This window comes from Artemia franciscana, chromosome 2 (genome assembly GCF_032884065.1).
Source record: "Artemia franciscana chromosome 2, ASM3288406v1, whole genome shotgun sequence".
Classification (NCBI taxonomy): Eukaryota; Metazoa; Arthropoda; class Branchiopoda; order Anostraca; family Artemiidae; genus Artemia; species Artemia franciscana.
In genome coordinates this window covers 46,437,139-46,457,641 of record NC_088864.1, presented here as the reverse complement: position 1 = coordinate 46,457,641, position 20,503 = coordinate 46,437,139, and the positions used below count along the sequence as shown (strand labels likewise).

Sequence of the window (20,503 nt, the reverse complement as noted above, 5' to 3'; positions counted from 1 at the left end):
CATAAGCCATAATGACCAGGACATAAGTAAAAAATATAAATGACGACCGGGACACAGGGACACAACTACAACGGGGACGCCGGGGGGCACAGGGGGATATAAATGACGACCGGGACACCGGGACAGGGAATGTTCGATTAGCAATCACCATCAACAAAGCTCAAGGGTAATCATTAGAATCATGAGGTATAGATCTGAATACGGATTGTTTTCCCATGGACCATTATATGTTGCATGTTCAAGAGTCGGTAAACCTGACAATCTATTTATATGCACAGACAATGGGACAGCAAAGAATGTTGTATATTCGCAAGTTTTACGTAGTTAAAAACATATATATAATATATCTATCTATATTCACAGGTGGGACATAGGGACACAACTACAATGGCGCGTAACTAATATGGCGCGTAACGACTTACGCGCGCGGGGGGGCTTGGGGGGGGCGCGAAGCGCCCCCACCAACTAGGTGTTGGGGTGGCGCGAAGCGCCACCCCAACAGCTAGTATATATATATATATATATATCTATATATATAAAAATAAGTTGTCTGTGGATCTGTGGATCAGGTGACGTCATGTTTGTTCGCATATGACGTCTGAATTATTTCACACTAATACAAAAGAAGAAAAAAACTAAAAAAGGTAAAAACTACAAAAAAAAACTAAAAAGAAAAAAAAACTAAAAAAGCTAAAAAACTAAAAAAAACTAAAAAAAGGTAAAAATCTAATAACTAAAAAAAAACTGAAAAAAATAAAAAAAGGCAAAAACTACAAAAAAAATAAAAACTAATAAAAAAACTAAAAAAGCTAAAAAACTAAAAAAACTAAAAAAAAACTAAAAAAAGGTAAAAAACTAAAAAAAACTAAAAACTAAAAAAGAAAAAAACTAAAAAAAAGGAAAAAACTGAAAAATAAAAGAGAAAAAGAAAACTAAAAAAATATGAATAAATATATATAAAAATAAGTTGTTTGTGGGTTATGTCTGTCTGTCTGTCTGTCGAGTGACGTCGTGTTTGTCCGCATATGACGTCTGAATTATTTCACACTAATACAAAAGAAGAAGAAAAAAGGAAAAAAATAAAGGAGAAAAACAAAACTAAAAAACGAATGTATATACAGACCGGGACACCGGGATACAAATGACGACCGGGACACAGGGAATATAAATGACGACCGGGACACAGGGACACAACTACAATGGGGACGCCGGGGGGCACAGGGGGATATAAATGACGACCGGGACACAAGGAATATAAATGACGCCCGGGACACTCAAAGAGAAATCACAGACTGGAACACCGGGACACAAATGACGACCGGGACACAGGGAATATAAATGACGACCGGGACACAGGGACTACAACTAACTACAAAGGGGACGCCGGGGTGCACAGGGGGATATATAAATGACGATGGCGACTCAGGGAATGGTCGATTAGCAATCACCATCAACAAAGGTCAAGGGCAATCATTAGAATCATGAGGTATAGATCTGAATACGGATTGTTTTCCCATGGACCATTATATGTTGCATGTTCAAGAGTCGGTAAACCTGACAATCTATTTATATGCACAGACAATGGGACAGCAAAGAATGTTGTATATTCGCAAGTTTTACGTAGTTAAAAACATATATATATATATATTATATATATATATATATATATATATATATATATATATATATATATATATATATATATATATATATATATATATATATATCTATCTATATTCACAGGTGGGACATAGGGACACAACTACAATGGCGCGTAACTAATATGGCGCGTAACGACTTACGCTTGGGGGGGGGGCGCGAAGCGCCACCCCAACAGCTAGTATATATATATATATATATATATAAATATAAATATAAATTGACAGCAATACCTAGCTTTTGTTCTTCATTTAGATGTTCTATATGTGTCCTTTGCAAAAAATGATAGTATCTACGAACAATTGTTTATCCAGATTTTGTTTACGGGGGACAGAAAAAAGCTTTAAAAACTTGTCAAAAATTAGTTTATATGCTTTTTTGTTACGTTTTTATGAGCTTGAAATTTTTTGAAGGGAGGGGGTCAAATTTGACCACCCCTGGATACGGGATTGTCTCCTAATACTGCTTATATTTCATTATAGTGCCGAACCAATTTACACCGACACAACTGCGCACTAACTCCTCCGTCCTAACCTACTCAAAGCTTCACTCTTGAATGTACCTCCTATGAAGTTGCTTTTTCCTTTGAATCCTTTCTCACGACCTTTTCCCGTCCCATTGGAAGGATGTCCTTCTCTGTCATGGAAAAGGTGGAGTAGCAAAGCAACCATGCTAATTAGCAGTTTTTAAATTTGTTGGTAGATTTTGTCCAAAAATAACATTTTTAAACATAAAAATACTTTTTGCTCAAATAAAAGCTGTTAAAACACAGGTTGTGCTGCTAAAATGTCTGCTAAAGTGCTGCTGTATAGTTGCTTTCCAATCACTTTCGACTATTACAAAGGGCAATAGCCCTTTCGGTTTCTAATCAAATAAGCCGTTTTCAAAGTTTCTACGACAACTCCTTCGATACATAGTGCCTTGGCCTAAAACAAAAAAAAATACATTGCGCCCACATCGCTCTTTACTTAGGCAGCGCTATTGCGCTGCCTATGATATGCTAAGACAAACAAAGAGGCAATTCTAAATGACGTTTGCTGCGGCTTTTCTTTCTTTCTTAACAGTTTGATGGCGCTATTTTTGCTGTTTGCGTTCTGACAGGCATAACAGGCCGATTTATTAATAAAAGTATGTGTTATTTGATGCACACATTATATGTGTGCATATAATGTGTCAATACAGAGGGGAGCTCAAAATCTAGGAAGATACCCCTCCCTGGCTCATCCATTGAGGTGCTTTAATAGGAAAACTAGCATCCAAGAGTCTTACGATTAAAAAGCATACAATATTTCTCTGACTCAAACTCACTTTGCGTCAGAGAAATATCAAAGCTGATTGAACATGCGTTTAAGTTATCAATTGCCAAAAAGTACAATGATTAGCAACTTAAAATCCTTAATTTGTAAAACTTAGCCCTCTCATCTTAATATTTCTTTCATTGAAGCCCTAAAAGGGGGAATCGGAGCATAGTTTTTGTTCACAATTTATTGTTTGATACACGATCCTTCCAAATCTTGGTTTTTTCATTGTCTAGCAACCTCTCTTTTTTCTTTTTCTTTTTTTTGTTATCGTGAAAAATTGTAGGTCTTTGTTCATTTATCAAAGTGTTCAGGTATTTCTCTAACCCAAGAAAAACGAACGAAAAAAGAGAAAAACACGGAAGGTAAAAGAACAGCTTCTTTTATACATATTGCAACAAACATTGTAAACTGGTTAGGAAAAAAGAGTGGAAAAAAGGAAAAAGAATATAAAAAGTAAAAAGATAAAATAGTCAATAAAGTATATAAGTAATAAAAAAACGAAAGAAAAAAGAGAAAAACACGGAAGGTGAAATCTGCATTCACTCGGACCTTTAATAAAGAGGGACACCTTACCCCCTATGCTGATATGAAAATGTCTAAAGTCAGAGGAGGTGGTGGTTTCGCCACTGAAGGGCTAGATGAGGAAGGCATGACTGCTGAAGAAGAAGAAGCTCTTTTAGAAGAAGATGAAGATGAGGATGATCTGAAAAAAGATGCTATGATCAAGGTTTTTATTTTCCCTTATTTGGTTTTTTGCGTAATGTCCAATAAGTACCAGAATATTTTGTTTTACTCTTTCTTATGTAGTGGTACTGATTTGGTTTTTAACGTTTTAACGTTTGAAGTTTTTGCTTTTAACATTTTTACCAGTATATTAGTACGTGGAGTTTTAGTAAAACTCTAGTATAGCAGTTAGTTAGGCAAATGTAAATCTCAAAAATAAAACCAGTAAATTGTATATATTTTTTATTATATATCTATATCTATCTATATATATATAAATAAATTGTTTGTTTGTGTGTTGACTGACGTCATGTTTGTGTGTCGACTGACGTCATTATAAGGATTGAGCATTATTCCGTCATGAAGTTGTTTGTCGACTGACGTCATGTTTGTCGACTGACGAAATTACAGACCGGGACACAGGGAATATAAATGACGGCCGGGACATCAAAGAGAAATTACAGACTGGGACCCCGGGACACAAATAACGACCAGGACACAGGGAATACAAATGGCGACCGGGACACAGGGACACAACTACAACGGGGACGCCGGGGGGGGGGGCACAGGGGGGATATATAAATGATAACCGGGACACAGGGAATGTTCGATTAACAATCACCATCAACAAAGCTGAAGGGCAATCATTAAAATAATGAGGTATAGATCTGAATACGGATTGTTTTCCCATGGACAATTATATGTTGCATGTTCAAGAGTCGGTAAACCTGACAATCTATTGATATGCACAAACAATGGGACAGCGAAGAATGTTGTATATTCGTAAGTTTTACGTAGTCAAGAACATATATATATATCTATCTATATTCACAGGTGGGACACAGGGACACAACTACAATGGCGTGTAACGACTTACGCGCGCAGCCACCCCAACAGCTAGTATATAAAAATAAGTTGTATGTTTGTGTGTTTGTACGCATATGACGTCATTATAAATATATAAGGCTTTGTATATAACGTCATTATAAGTATCTAAGGGGGCGATTCAAAGAGAAATTTTAGTATAAATCCTACAATGGCAGAAGAAACAGCCAAGAAAGCTGCTCAAAGAGTTAATGCCAAAAGGCTCTCGGCTAAAAGAGAAAGTAACAAAAGAAAGCGTGCCGAGGAATCACAAGAACAATGTGAAAACAGGCTTGCGGCTCAAAGAGAAATTACCAAAAAAATTGTGCCGAGGAATCACAAGAGCAACGTGAAAACAGGCTTGCGGCTCAAAGAGAAATTACCGAAAAAAAATCATGCCGAGGTATCACAAGAACAGCGTGAAAACAGGCTTACGGCTCAAAGAGATAATGCCAAAAGTAAGCGTGCCGAGGAATCATGTACAGTCCAGTCGATGATTATAGCTTGAGTAGATGTGTTGCGCCTCAGGAAAAGTTAAACTTCCTCAACTGGCTGCACCACCAGAGCCATTGAAGACTTTGCTTACTGGAACTACGTCAGAATCTAAGCGTTTTTTTATCAAACATCAGAAAATATAACTCATGTTTCCAAATGACGTCGTTTGGTGCCCAAATCGAAAATCAAGATCAATACACCGGGACACAGGGAATATAAATGACGACCGGGACACTCAAAGAGAAATTACAGACCGGAACACAGGGACACAACTACAACGGGGACGCTGGGGGGCACAGGGAGATATAGAAATGACGACAGGGACACAGGGAATATTTGATTGTCAATCACCATCAACAAAGCTCAAGGGCAATCATTAGAAAAATGTGGTATAGATCTGAATACGGATTGTTTTTCCCATGGACAGTTATATGTTGCATGTTCAAGAGTCGGTAAACCTGACATTCTATTTATATGCACGGACAATGGGACAGCGAAGAATGTTGTATATTCGCAAGTTTTACGTAGTTAAAAACATGTATCTATTCACAGGTGGGACACAGGGACACAGCTACAATGGCGCGTAACGACTTACGCGCGTGGGGGGGGCTATGGGGGGGTTTGGGGTGAAGTGCCACACCAACAGCTAGTAAAATATATATTTGCATGTGCTCAATAAAGCCTAGTATAGTGTTAATTTTATTAAAGAGAACTTTCACAAATGAAACTCACCCCAAGTTACAGTCTGGAGAACCTCCAATTTAAAAACTTCACGCTCAAAACATGCAAGAAATAAAAGACCAATAAATTAGAAAAATTCAGTGATCTTAGAGTTCAAAAGAATTTGAGGAAAGTAACTTGGAAAAGCAATTTTGGGCCCATATTTTTCAAATGTACTAAAGATTATAAAGAACTTCAAAGTTTTTTTTTACTAATCTAAGATTTTATACTATAATTTCAGTTTTTCCTTTATCCAGCTGATTGAAGATGATCATCGTATCCCTATGATTTTTTTTTTTTTTTTTTTACAGTTTTTTAAGGTTATTTGTTACTTTTTGATTTTGTCCTTTTTTGTATTTCACTTTTTTGGACCAAAATCACGCAAGGGTTTCAATCTTTATCTTTCAAGAGCCAAAATTGGCCTGTATAAAATTTTGGAATAAATAAAAATGGATTAATTGAACAGAATAGTGAATTCAAAAATAACTCTTCTGTTAGATGATATGATCTTAGCTAACATCGTGAACACAATGTCTACTGGCTACTGCTGCAATCTATTGTTTTTAAACCTGTTTTATTTCTTTAGGTGAAAATTGCATACGTGATATTTCTTTCGGTGAAAATTGCAAATTTAATTCCATTTAAACTTGCTCTCTATCAAATCTCCTCCCACACACACACACATCTTGCTGTCAAATTTATTTGGGGAAAACGCAAGAATATTTCACTTTTTTGGACCAAAATCATGCAAGGGTTTCATTCTTTATCTTTCAAGAGCCAAAATTGGCTAGTATAAAATTTTGGAATAAATAAAAATGGAAAAAAACTGAACGGAATAGTGAATTCAAAACTAACCAGAATTCAGATAAAACTCTTCTTTTAGATGATATGATCTTAGCTAACATAGAGAGAACAGTGTCAACTAGCTACTGCTGCAATCTATTGTCTTTAAACCTGTTTTATTTCTTTAGGTGAAAAGTAAGCCACGAAGCAAAAAAACTGAAGGTGATTCGAAAAGCAAAGGCAAAGGCAAGGTAACTCAGGGTGGTAATAAACCTGCAAGAGGAAGAGGAAGAGGAAAATAAGATAAATAAACACATGTAACTTTTTGGCTCTGTGGATTTATTGATAAATTGTATTTTAAGTTTTTCACCAATTTGTCTAATTAAAAAGTTCGAATTTTAAAATTGTCAAAATGTAGGGAAGCGATGCAGCTTTTGATAATGATTAAATAAACTGGCCGCAAGACCCACTGTACAAGAGGTTTAGTGGCAACATGTTAAAAAATCTGAAGACTGCAATTAGATTTAAACTTCTTTTCCGCTGGTTAGGTTAGGTGATCAATATTTTCACAAGCACCTCCAGGACAGGGTGGGGGGGGGCTGACGTATGAAAGAAATTGTTATAAGAATAACTTATTTTTTCCCAGATGGTTGCAAAGTATGCCTTTTCTAAATTGTTGGTTTTCTAGAGGGGATGACCTCTCCCCTTCGAGGGCCCTTTCAAGCTGGTTTTGCCATGATTGTTTATTAGTAAGTTATTCCAGAGTAGCGCATTCAGATCTCAATTTCACTAAGACTGCAAAATAAAGAATTAAGATAGCTTATAAAATTAGTTTATTACTGGTTATCTTAATGCTTTAATCGTTAGGTAGTGAAATATCCTGTACGTTATTTTTTGTTTCCCGTTTCACTTGTGTATGAGCATGCGCTGGAGTATAAAAGATTTGTTTAAGTTCATTTTACTGTAGACTTCTGTAAAAAAAAAATAGTATACTACTACTGCTACTACTATTAACAACTCACCGCATCACCAAGCCGTCTGAGGCTAACAGAGCTACGCACGCTCTTCCTCTATCCCAATCCGTTCAAAGCCTCCCTTTTTACATCCTCCAAGAAAGTTTCCATTTCCTTTAAATCTTACTTTATGACGTCCAACCACCCCAGACGAGGACGACCTTCTTTCCGTTTAGCCCTAGTTGGCTGGTCGAAAAGGACAATCTTCGGAAATCTATCATCCTTCATCAGCACAACGTGCGCCAGCAATTTCAACCTTTCTTTCGTTATAGTCCTAGAAAGCAGGATTGAGCCACATTCTTCGTACAGTCATCTGTTCGACATACGGTAAGTAAGTTGGGTATCAAGATCAAACCCTAGGCAATTTCTCCAGAAAACATCTAGCAAATCTTCATCCGCTTTTCGGACCGCTGTCTGTCATCACAGTAGCTTCTAGTTTTCTAATCTTGGTTGGCCGACTTATCTTCCTTTTCTTCCAAGTCTTTTTTAACTGTGAAAAAAACATCCCGAGCCTTGGCTATTCTACTTTTAATATCTTTACTGCTCCTACTGTCTTTACTAATAATACTACAAAGGTAAGCGAAGCTGCCCACCTGATCAATCTTTTCGTTACCCAAGGTCAACTTTTCATCTTCACTTATTCCTAGCCTTAAGGACTTGGTCTTATTAACATTAATTTTGAAACCTATTCTAGCACCCTGAACTCGCAAAACCTCTAAAAGTTCATTCATTTTGCTTTCATTTTCATCTAGGATGCTTAAAGCATCAGCATAATTTAAGTCCAGGAGAATTTTTCCTCCCCATTTGATTCTGTGGTTTTTTATTGAATTTCCTGTGCTCCTTGTGACAAGATCCATCAAAACCATCCATATTAAGTGGAATAGAACACAACCTTGCTTAATTGATGATTTAATACAAGACCAGCTGCTAACCTGATTTCCTACCTTAACCAAAGCAGTGTTATTCTCGTACATAGCACTGATCATTTTAATGTATTTATCCGGTATACCATACACGGATTACCTGGCTTACCACACAAGGACAAGACATTTGCTAAATATCTTCTATCAGAAGAATCGAACGCTTGCTCATAATCTATACAACTGAGGACCAAAGGTGTTTGACAAGTAAGGCACTTCTCAATTATTAACCTACAAGTGAAAATTTGGTCTACACATCCTCCACCTTTTCTACCTTTACCTTTATCCTTTACCTTTACCTCCACCTTTTCTAAAACCGCACTGCTCTTCTCTTACAACTTTGTCTACAACATCTCTTAGTCTAAAAAGTATCATATTACTAAGCAATTCGCTACCTAATTTTTTTCTAAATTCCTAATTCCTTTTCTTATACAGTGGTTTAATTAAGGTTTTCCTAAAATCTTTAGGTACCTCCGCTTTTTCAAAAATCTTATTCATAATTTTCTACAGCTTTTCACCATAGTCACCATATTTAAGAAACTTATTTACCCCAGTATCAGCCCCTAGATCCTTATATTTTTTTTCATCCTTTTAATACTGTTGCTAATTCTTTCTCACAAAACAAATCTTCCTTCATATCCAAGATATCACACATTTCTTCAATTTCGTATATATCTTTCCGCGCAAATCTATCTTGGTTTAGCAGATTTTCAAACTGTTCCGCCCACCTCTCTTTAACTTTTTCCTTATCACTAATTGTAGTCTCGTTCCTATCTTTAACTGGGATAAGTTCTGATTGACTACTTCCTCTAAATTTACTAACATACTAGTGCAACATTTTACTATTATGCTGTCTGCATCCTTCAGATCTTCGGTAATTGTATCCATGGCCTCTACTTCAAACCTCCTTTGTTCATATTTCAATTTTTTCTCCGCTTTCTTACATTCCTTTTGTTTTTATATGATCTATCACTCAGATAATTCTTGTAAACGCCCCTTCTCCTCTCTATTAAATACTCTAGTTTAGTATTCAACTGCTCCTGGAAGATTTATCTTTAATTCTCATCTTGGAGTCTACCAATATTATAACTTCCTGATAAGTAGTTACCATTTAGATATTTTCTCTTTAAAGTAACCCTAGACACTAGTAGATGATGATCTTCAGTACTTCAGTATTAGTATTGATCCTGTCAGTTTTCGTTTTACTATAACATAATTAATAAGGGTTGCTGTCTTACCCTCATGTGAATACCACGTTAATTTATGGACCATTTTATGAACAAACGCCGTATTGGTTATAACAAGATTAGTATACCTGTAAAATTGCAGAAGTCTTTAGCCATTAGGCTGCTGTTTTCTTTTCCTGTACCAAATTTATCTAGGCTAGGATATCACATATCCCTATTTCTACCCCCCTGGGCATTAAAATATTCTAGTAAAAACATCATATTTCTACCTGGGTTTCTGTCTATTGGCTCCTGTTTAGTAACACAGTAAACTGTAAGTAAAATTAATCTATGGGGAGTCACTAGAATCTCTGTCAGTCGGTTCTACAGGAGATATTACTCTAACGGATACCCTGAACTTTTTAGTCATTAAATGAGCAATTAGTATTCTATTAGTAATACCTCCCCAGTCTAAACAAGACTTAACAGCTCCCATATTCATTAGGAGCCCTACTTCTTGTCTATATACCCCATCCTTCCTACCTGAGTAAACAAATCCCATATCACCTAATTTTATTCTTCCTACCCCTGAGATATGAGTTTCTGAAACTCCTAATAAGTCCAGTTTGAGTCAACTTCATTCGTCAGTCAAAATGTAACTACGATAGTCATTTTTAACCTCATAAAATCCCAAGTTCCAATGTTCATGTTCTTTAAATCATTGAAATTATTTTGGCCTCAGGAAAAGTAATGATCCGTTATGCCAGTGCAGGATCACATATCTTATCAAGGCTACACCGAAGCACTTAGGCTGGTTTAGAAGGGTTGCAAACCCTAGTGATTTATCACTAGTTCTCATAATTTTTAAGTTGCCTAGTAATTTTCTTCTTGCTAGTGATTTATAGTGATTTTTGTTCTGAAGCCAGTGATATTTCCCAAATGTAGTGGTTTTTCACGATATAGCGCGCAGTTTTGAATTACCAAAGACGGAAAATCAATGTCTACATAAAACTGACAAAGCATTTAGTTTTTCTATAAACTACTGTCATCAGCTCGAAATTCACTATTCAGCAAATAGGTCCATTATCTGGCACCGTATTTTATTTTATTTTATTTTTTTTTTTTTTTTTCTCGGATACCTGTGCGAAGACCAACACAATTTCTCTTTAACCTGTTGTAGCACAGTGGATTGGTGCTCTGCTTGGCAATACGGGGCCCAGGGTTCGATCCCCGCCGCAGCAAGGTTGGGCGACAAGTTTGCTACTTGTTCCTGTAAAAACAACCAGCAACTGAAACGTCGATTCGACGCCCTATGCGCCAGCAATGGCTCTGGAGGATCTTAACACAATTTCTCAAGTCTGCACCGAAGTTCCTAAGTCGGCTTAGAACCGGACAGCATAAGTCCCTGGGACCCCCAGTAGGAATGGAGTTTCTTCACAATCTTTTGAGAGATGCAAATTTTCATAGAAGGTAAGTAAAACATTATTGAAACTATCTCCACCAAGATCATGAAGCTGTACGTCTTTCTAAGTTCCTTGCAACTCAAAGAATATAGTTTAAAAGTGGCAGGTAACGGTCGGTCAGAATATTCTGCGGGAGTCACCGAGGACTTCACCAGGACTTCAGAGTCCTGGTTGAACTTCGTAGAAGTAAGGATGCTAGGGCTATTTTTAAAAAAAGTTTTAAAAAGTGTTTTTAATTATTCAGTTTTTAATCCTCACAATTTGATGTAAGTTCTTTTATATCTATATATAGTTTCTCTCTTATTCTTGTATTGTGCTGAAGACGGCCCTTGGACATAGGGCCGAAATATCTACAGAAATAATTTCCACTGTCTTGAAATTTTCCCTATTGTCTCTACGTTGTATTTGTTTGTTATGGAAAGGCAGTGTGGTCCTCGTCGCTATTTTTTTAATTTGTCAAGGGGGAAGGGAATTTCAATGAAGGGGGCGCAGGACTTTCTAGTATTATTTAAAAAAAACAATGAAAAAATAAATATGAGAAGTTTTTTCAACTGAAAGTAAGGAGCAGCATTAAAACTTAAAACGAACAGAAATTATTACGCATATGATGGGTTCTCCTGCTCGTAATACCTCGCTCTTCACGCTAAAGTATTTTTAGTAATTTCAACTATATATTCCATGGCCTTTGTGATTCAGTGGTCATTCTTAAGCAATTAGGACAAAATTCAAGTTTCAGTGTAAAGAGCCAGGTATTCACGAGGCGCATTTACGTAATAAAACATACGAATATAGAAGTTTGTTACATAAGTTACGTATATATTTTTACTAATGATAGCGTTAGTAAAAAATTCAAAGTTCTAGTTGCCTTTTTAAGTAATCAAAAAATTAGAGAGCAACTTGGCCTCCTCCCTCGCTCCTTTTTCTCTCAAAATCTTCCGATTTAAACTGTGAGGAAGCCATTTAGCCAAAAACAATTAAATTACAAATTTGTTTTAATTATTTATGTGCGGGGAGCAAAAATCAAAACATGCAATAAATCAAGAACATTCAGAAATTAAATATAAAAAAAAACAAGTTTTTAACTGAAAGTAAGGAGCGACATTAAAACTTAAAACGAACAAATTACTCCGTATATGAAAGAGGCTTTTACTCCTCTACGCCCCACTCTTTACGCGAAAGTTTTTTACTGTTTTAAAAAGTAGAATTAAGAAAAATAATCAAACTTTAGCGTAAAGAGCGGGGCGTAGAGGAGGAAAAGCCCCTTTCATATACGGAGCAATTTCTGTTCGGTTGAAGTTTTAATGTCGTTCCTTACTTTCAGTTAAAAAACTGAAAACACTTTTTTTTCTATTTAATAACGTAAAGAGGGAGGTGTTAAGGTGTAGTAGTTTCTTATTTTAATCTAATGCAAGCTTAACAGGAAGTATTACGGTAATTTACATTTGGTTAAATGGATTTATTATGTTAATTTCTATTCGTTTCCTTTTACACCTTTACCTTTATCATTATTTTAATGTCTAACAGAAATGATATATCTTAAGATATAGTTTTACAATTAGCACCGTCAGAGAACAGTTTTGATATGTGTCAGACTTCAGATGCCACCTGGGAAACCACCTGTCCCCCAAAATAGTATGTTCTGACCTGTCAGATCACTTTCCAATCTATCTCTCCCTACCCTCCCTACCAGCTACTCAACCGTCTAGAACTAATACCCCTACGTATAATAGAATATATAATACTGTGAATATGAACAGGTTCACGGATCGTTTGAAATCCTTCGACTGGTCCAAGGTTTTGGATTGTCAGGATGTTAATTCAGCCACAAATGGTTTTACACAGGGACTGAGTGATCTTATCAGTTCAACCTTTCCAGTTCGTAAATCAAACCGAAAAACTATCCATATACGCCCCTGGATGTCTAATAGCCTGATAATCTCTTCATACAAATTCATATCAATAATTATTTGGTTTTTTTAAAGTTTTTTCCCCTCCTTTTCCTTCTACCCGATAAAATAACCCCTTTCCTGTTTTGTTCAGCATAATAGAACGGTCCGGCAGCTTTGTCTTAGGGATATTTGGTATTTCAATCCCCCACAATTATTCAATTGGCCTTTTATGCTTTAAAATTAAATATTGCTTTAAAATCAATCAAAAGGCATTGTGTTTATGGTTGCCAATAAGACACCTCAGTAATTTATCGAGACCGACTGGGGGTAGTAAATTGAAACTTCTGGAGATACTACTATTACCACATCTGTTCTTAAAATTTAAATAAATATAAAGAGTGCAGGTGTATCCAGGTTGTCAAAGAGTACAGAGAGAATTTTTTTGGGAATAATATTAGGTTTTATTTATCAGGTCAACTTCAGAAGCTATATAATTGAGTGAAAAATTACTGTTTGCGTCAAGATTAAAAATTGTTGTAAAACTTTATCAAACATATAAATAGCAGCCCATACTATGGATTTTTATATAAAAAAAACTGAAAAGATTTAAAATATAACTTTTCACGAAAAATACTGTTTCAATATAAAACGAACAGAAGCTATATTAAAAGAAACTTTTTTCCGCAAAACAAGTTTTTCAAAGAAAATTAAAGAGCTCTATTGAGCCAAGAATGAACAAAAATAAGGTCAAGTAATCTTCTAAGTGCAAAGGGACCATGAAATCACTATCAATAAATAAATAAAACTCAAAACGATAAAGTCAAATAATCTTCTAATTACAGAGGGACCATGAAATCACTACCAATAAATAAATAAAATTCAAAACGAGCAAAAATTAGCATAAATACGGCTGATAAATCCCATTTCCTCTCAATACCAGAACACAAATTTTGCTTTACTGGAAAAAAGGTTTGCAATATTTTCACTTACCTTTCTTCCGTACATAAAAAATTATCAAATCCTTAAGGAATAAATTTCAGCATATATTAATTAAACTGACAATCCTCTGTATTTTTTTTTCGTTATTTAGTTATGATATCCAAACAAGGAGCCATGGTGTTCCACGTTTAAATATTCATTTGCCAGGACATTACCTAATGTAAAATACCAGCCAAGCCAAAGATGATTTGGTATATAACGCAAGTTTTCTGGATCATACCAAGTGATTCTATTTGCAAGTATTTCTGCATTATCTGAAGAAGGCAACAAGTTTTGAAGATTTTAAAATAGATGATAACATTGTTCATTCAACGTACAAAACAGCATGCCTGGCTCATGGCCTTAAATTCGACGACTATCAGTTGTTCGATGCCCAAAATGAATTGGCACTGTCCAAAATGCACTTCTGTAATGCGAATACTATTCACACAGATTCTTGGTTTTGGTAATCCTACAGATCCAGAAGCTCGTTGGGAAATATTGAAAAATTAATTAGCAAAGGAAGTAATTTGCTAATTAATGCATTCGGCATCCAAGACGAAGTAATTTGTCTAAAGATCTTGCAGTAATGCATGCTTATCCCATGATTGTAGTTAAATACAATGACAAAAGAAGGTTGAAATTTAAATTTTTGGGAAAACGATATGGCATGGACAACAATGAGACCAACAAAAATGATCAAAACTTGGAATTTCTAATTCTAGTGAGTCAGCTGTTACTGGAGATTGCCTGTATCGGCTTCTGCAAGGAAAACAGGTTGAAATTGTTGACAACATACTGATAGTATGTATTGGCTTCTGTAGGGAAAACAGCTTGAAATTGTTGACAACATTTTACATGCTGTCAATGATCCTAATTTTTTTGGAAAAAATGTTTTTTTCATAGATTGACGAAGCAGTATCTGTAAAACATTTGTTTATGAGACCTTGTACCACATTCTTTGTGGAAAAAATTATAAAGTAAAGTGTATGGCTTATACAACAATAGCAGCGACTTTCCTATATAAGACCCGGCTAAAGCAAAGGTTAACAAGTGCTCTCAAGTAGATGATATCTACTTGAAGAAGAACCTATGCTTCCTATATATGATTTACCAAATATGGATCAGATTCTAAGTTATAAAATAAGAATTGGATTCTAATAATAAGAATTTAGATTCTAAAATCTAATTTCTTTGGAATTTGCAAAAAGATGACAGTGCTATATAGCACTTGCAAGTGGGGAAATTTGTGAAAAGCCCTTAGATGTGAGATATGGCTTATAAGATTTGCTGTGAAAACTGTTCCCACTGTTTCATTTCAGTTAGAATGAGCCCTCTCGCAAGAATGACGTCACTGTTCATATACAATAATTTTTTCATAACGTCACTTCGTAGAAACCTCGTAACAGCGTGAAATTTATGACGTCATTTTAGGTATATAAGACGAGTTAGTGAGCTAAGATATTTAGTATAAAAGGTATATAAGACGAGTTAATGAGCTAAGATAGTTAGTATAAAAATGACCAATGAAGATAAAATTAATAAGGAGCCCGCATTTGTGAGCGAAAGTTTGAAAACTAAGTATATTTTACAAGAGAGAGCAGACCCTGATTTGAAGGATGAGAAATGGAGAAAAGGTTCACATATTCCTGCTGAAGATGGTAGATTATACATTTTTCAGTCACTGCCAATGCCGTCAAATGGTGCAAATATACATGCTTTAGATTTTAAGAAGAAGACATATGGGACAAAACCTCCTTTAGAAAAAGAAGCACAGACAAAAAAGCTTGGTTGGTTTCAAAAGAAAATAATTGGCTGGTTTCAAAGGAAAACTGACGTGAAAGATAATGGAACTTCTAAAAAAAGTCGAAACTCGCCAGTTGGAAACAAAGATACACTAAATGCAGACAAGACAAAAGATAAAGCATTCTGGAGAAACTTTAAAAATCCAGGAAAGAATAATCCAACTCACCGTCATTCAAACAAACTGGGTAAAGTAAGAAATATCCTTGGTGACGAAAAACCTCCTGCTCTACCAGCAAAGATATCACCCGCTTTTTGTGAGTCATCAGCGAGTTCCTTAAAGCCACCTACGTTTCAAAGTCCTCCGCCAGTATTATCTGCGAGACTATCCCCCTCGGGCCTTGAAAATCGGCCAATGACCCCCGATTCATCCCCACTGCCACTACCTTCTGTAGTCTCTTCAGATGGTGCTCTGGAAGATGAACCACAGCCTCTTCCTCCGCCATCGCCACTTCTTTCAAAAGGAAACAATAAAGAATCCTATTCAGAGACAGCCGGGAAAGTGACAAGTCCTGTCATGTCTACAGACAATTTTACAAGCTTGGATTCACCTTGTGCTCTTATGAGTTGCGAGAAATTGCATAACATCAACTCGAATGAGACGACAGTAGTATTCACCTCTGAAGATTTGGCAAAAATCAAAGAAAAACATAAAATGGTTCAAAAGCTATCCACTGAAAGCACCTACAAAAGCAAAATAATTATATACCCGCCCAACGAACAAGTACAACTTGAAATCCTAGCTAAAAAACAAAATACTGAAAACTTAAGTTCTCATTTAATTGTACCAAGGCAGAAGGGGCTTGAAGAAATCGAATGTGATAAACTTACCGTAGAACTAGCTAAACAGCTACCTGAATCTGATGAATTGAAATCTTTGCTGGGTGTTACAGATGTAAAAACTGCTTCTGATTATGTGAAAGAAATTTTTGGACCTGGTACAATAAACGTTGTCTCTAAAAATTATAGTTATCCTGCAAAGAATGACATAGCAGCGATGGAAAACGGAGAAGAAACGTTTGAAACAGGATCTCCTCAACGTTCTGTTTCACCATTAGCTAAAAACTCTGTGTATTTGATATCATCCGAGCCAAAAACCAATCTGTTGACACAGTGCAACGATTATACTGAAAAAACATACAGCGACACAGATTCCTTGTTGCAGTTAAAGGAGGACCTAGTGAAACGGCTGAACAAAAAGCTGGAGATCCTGTGTTTGGAGAGTCAAGCCACTCACAAGAATATGTCGTCCAACGAAAAACTGGGAAAGGAGGTTTCTTCACGCTTAGCCGAAGTCGCTACGTCTGGTGAGCAAAATAAGGTGGCGCGGCATGTCCTTGAAGTTGAAACGATTACTGCCCTCCTTTTCGGCTTGGCTGGTCGACTTGCCAGGGCTCAGAATGTATTAGCATCCCTTGGCGAGGATGTAAACTCCCAAGAAAAGACGGTTCTGGAGAGCAAGAGAGACAAATTAATAGAGCAGATCGAAGAGGCCCAAGTGTTGAAGCTGGGTATCGAAAAACGAAGTCGAAACGTGTCGACATTGCTCCAAAAATATTTCACACGAGGAGAATATGCTGACTACGAACATTTTGTCACAATGAAAGCCAAACTTGCAGTTGACGCTCGAGAGATCAAAGAAAAGATTAAACTCGGCGAGGAACAGCTATTGGCATTGAAAGAAACATTAAGTGAAAATCTAGGGCCTGTTCTGTGATTATATTAGTCGTCTTGGATTTGTGCAGCAATGCCACTAAGTGATGCATTCAAGGCACTTCTTTTTTATTACTGGCTAACTGCAAATTTTGTTTCATGAACTGCGGTCGAAAATAAAATCAGTTTTAGGCTGGTCAAATTTTTGTTTTTCGTGATAGGTTGAACTAGTCTTTCAATGAAAGAAATAGAAGAAATTAAATAGTAATGTAACCGAGCTACTACCAATTTATTAAAACAAACTCTGATTTAATGTCAATAATATTCTCTAGTATCAGTCCTTTTCCTCTTATCTGAATTATTCTAAAATTTCAAATTCAATTCAGTTTTGTGCTTGCACCGCTATTAACCGAATATCTACTTTGAATGCTCCAAGTTCAAGATCAAGAGTAATCCTGCGAAAGGGAGTTGGCACAGGTGGCCAAAATAATAAATGGAGCCCTGAACCTAAAAATCCAGGAATTGAGAACATTTTACTACTATTTAAATATGCTCTTCGTTAGAATTTTTGAACTCCCCTGGAAAGTATGTCCAACTCGTGAAAACGTAAATATAAACATACTAGCTGTTGGGGTGGCACTTTGCGCCACCCAACACCTAGTTGGTGGGAGTGTTTCACGCCCCTCAAGCCCCCCCGCGCGCTTTAGTCGTTACGCGCCATATTAGTTACGCGCCATACTAGTTGTGTCCCTGTGTCCCACCTGTGAATATAGATAGATATATATATATATATTTTTTAACTACGTAAAACTTACGAATATACAACATTCTTTGCTGTCACATTGTCTGTCCATATAAATAGATTGTCAGGTTTACCAACTCTTGAACATGCAACATAATAATTGACCATGGGAAAACAACCCGTATTCAGATCTATACCGCATTTTTCTAACGATTGCCCTTGAGCTTTGTTGATGGTGACTGTATATCGAACATTCCCTGTGTCCCTATCGTCATTTGTATATCCCCCTGTGCCCCCAGCGTCCCCGTTGTAGTTGTGTCCCTGTGTCCTGGTCGTCATATATATTCCCTGTGTCCCGGTCGTCCTTTTTGTCCCGGTATCCCAGTCTGTAATTTCTCTTTGAGTGTCCCGGTCGTCATTTATATTCCCTCTGTCCCGGTTGTCATTTATGTCCCGGTCTGTAATTTCTCTTTGAGTGTCCTTATTACCTTTTTTTATTTTTTTCAGTTTCCTTTTTCTTCTTTATTTTTCAGCGTCACTATGAAATACATATCGCCGAACCTTTGTTTTTTTTTTTTTAACTAAAATCTGGTAGGCATTGATGACCTTATCTAAGTGAAAATCCCAAACCCAATCATCATCGCTATCATTTTCAGTTTTGATATGTTTTGACTCTCGCTGTCCAGGTGAATTTTCATCTAACTGCTCGGTTTTGCGTTCTTTAGCCGCAAGCCTGTTTTCATGCTGTTCTTGTGATTCCTCGGCACGCTTTCTTTTCTTACTTTCTCTACCAGCCTTTTGGCTGCCAAGTCTTTTGGCAGTCATTTTACAATTGAAAATTTCTCTTTTAACGATCTTCTTACAATTAAAAATTTGTCTTTGAACGATTTTTTTTTAGTTTTTTAGTTTTTTCTAAGTATTTTCTTTTTAGTTTTTTTGTAGTTTTTACCTTTTTTAGTTTTTTTCTTCTTTTGCATTAATGCTAATAATTTTTTTTGTTTTTTTCTTTTTATTTTTTGTTTTTACCTTTTTTAGCTTTTTTAGTTTTTTTCTTTTTTCTTTTTAGTTTTTTTTGTAGTTTTTCCCTTTTTTTATTTAACCCAAAAATTTCTCTACAGAAATGACATCTGTTTTACTTACACATAGCATTTCCAAGAAGAAACGTCCTTGAAAGAAGCTGAAGAAATTGTCGAAGGGCGTATTGTGCGGAAAGTTTAAAAATGAAAAATGCTGGATTTCTGAATTATTCAAAGCTTGATTATGTCTCTTTGTAAGGCGTGTGTAATTTAAGAAGGATAGGAATAGTGGGTAAGTCAATTGAATTCGCTTAATTTAGTAGAGCAGATGTATAACTTAACAAAATGTTTCCATTTGCTCGTTGATCCTAAAAGGCTCAGTCCAAAACTAGCTTTTATGTTCCTTAATTTGCATCTTGGAGCCACCTTAGGATCTGATCTGTGTGGATTTCAAATTTACACTGTTGAAATTGTGTTTTACCAAGAATTTGCTTGCTCAAAAATTGAATAGCCAACACCACTTCATGCATCCTTCCAAATGGATAGGCCTATCATTTATACTAATCAGTAAAATTCTATTTAATTGACTTCTTGCTATCTTAGAAAGGGTTTTGGTTAGGGATATGAAACTTTCATGGATGGATCTACAGGCTAAAGTAGCCCATGTCCCAGGAAGATATTTTAAAGTACCTACCTCCACTTCTTCTCCCTCTAGAGGGTCCTGAAATTTGCCTACATGACAGGTGAAATTTTGAGAAAACAACATTTTACCTTAATTTTCAGTTAATAGTTTCTTTTTTTTCTGCCTTTAGTTCTGAAAATGCAATTCCTTTTATTTGAGTAGCCTGGAGTTCTGAGCTGTATCAGTGTTGTTTTTTTCAAAATTTAGGAAATGTATTTGCATATCTTTAAAACCTTATAAAATAGAGTTGAGCAAAGTTATGAAGCTGAAAACAATTTTGTTGTAGCCTATTTAATTAAGCAGAAGATCTATTTTGCAAGGTTTCACTTTTGTAACACACATATTTGTACAGGTCATCAAAGGTCAGGGCCCTCTAGAAGGAGAAGGAGAGGAGGAAGTTGCTTCAAAATACCTTCCTGGGACATACTTTAGTCTGTAGATTCATCCCTGAAAGTTTCATTTCCCTAACCTAAACCCTTTCTGAGATAGCAAAAAGTCAATTTACTAGAATTTTACTTACTAATGATTATGTTTATAATTTTGACCCAGCCCTTCCTCCTAATGGGACCAGATATAGACTGTATAAGTAGTATATATGACTATCAGTTATAACATCAATTAATAGGCAAGGCT

At 35.9% G+C, this 20,503-nt stretch overlaps 2 protein-coding genes across 2 annotated transcripts in view; both read left to right on the top strand.

Moving 5' to 3' along the window:
• LOC136042767 (replication factor C subunit 1-like) overlaps positions 1-6,918 on the top strand; it is a 40,253-nt gene extending 33,335 nt beyond the window's left edge. The window contains exons 7-8 of the mRNA XM_065727725.1: positions 3,487-3,687; positions 6,734-6,918. Coding sequence (XP_065583797.1) covers positions 3,487-3,687; positions 6,734-6,847 — 315 coding nt within the window. The 3' untranslated portion in view covers positions 6,848-6,918. The remainder of the gene's footprint in view (positions 1-3,486; positions 3,688-6,733) is intronic.
• Positions 1-20,503, top strand: part of LOC136042733 (uncharacterized) — a 140,827-nt gene that overhangs the window by 103,049 nt on the left and 17,275 nt on the right. The window lies entirely within an intron of this gene.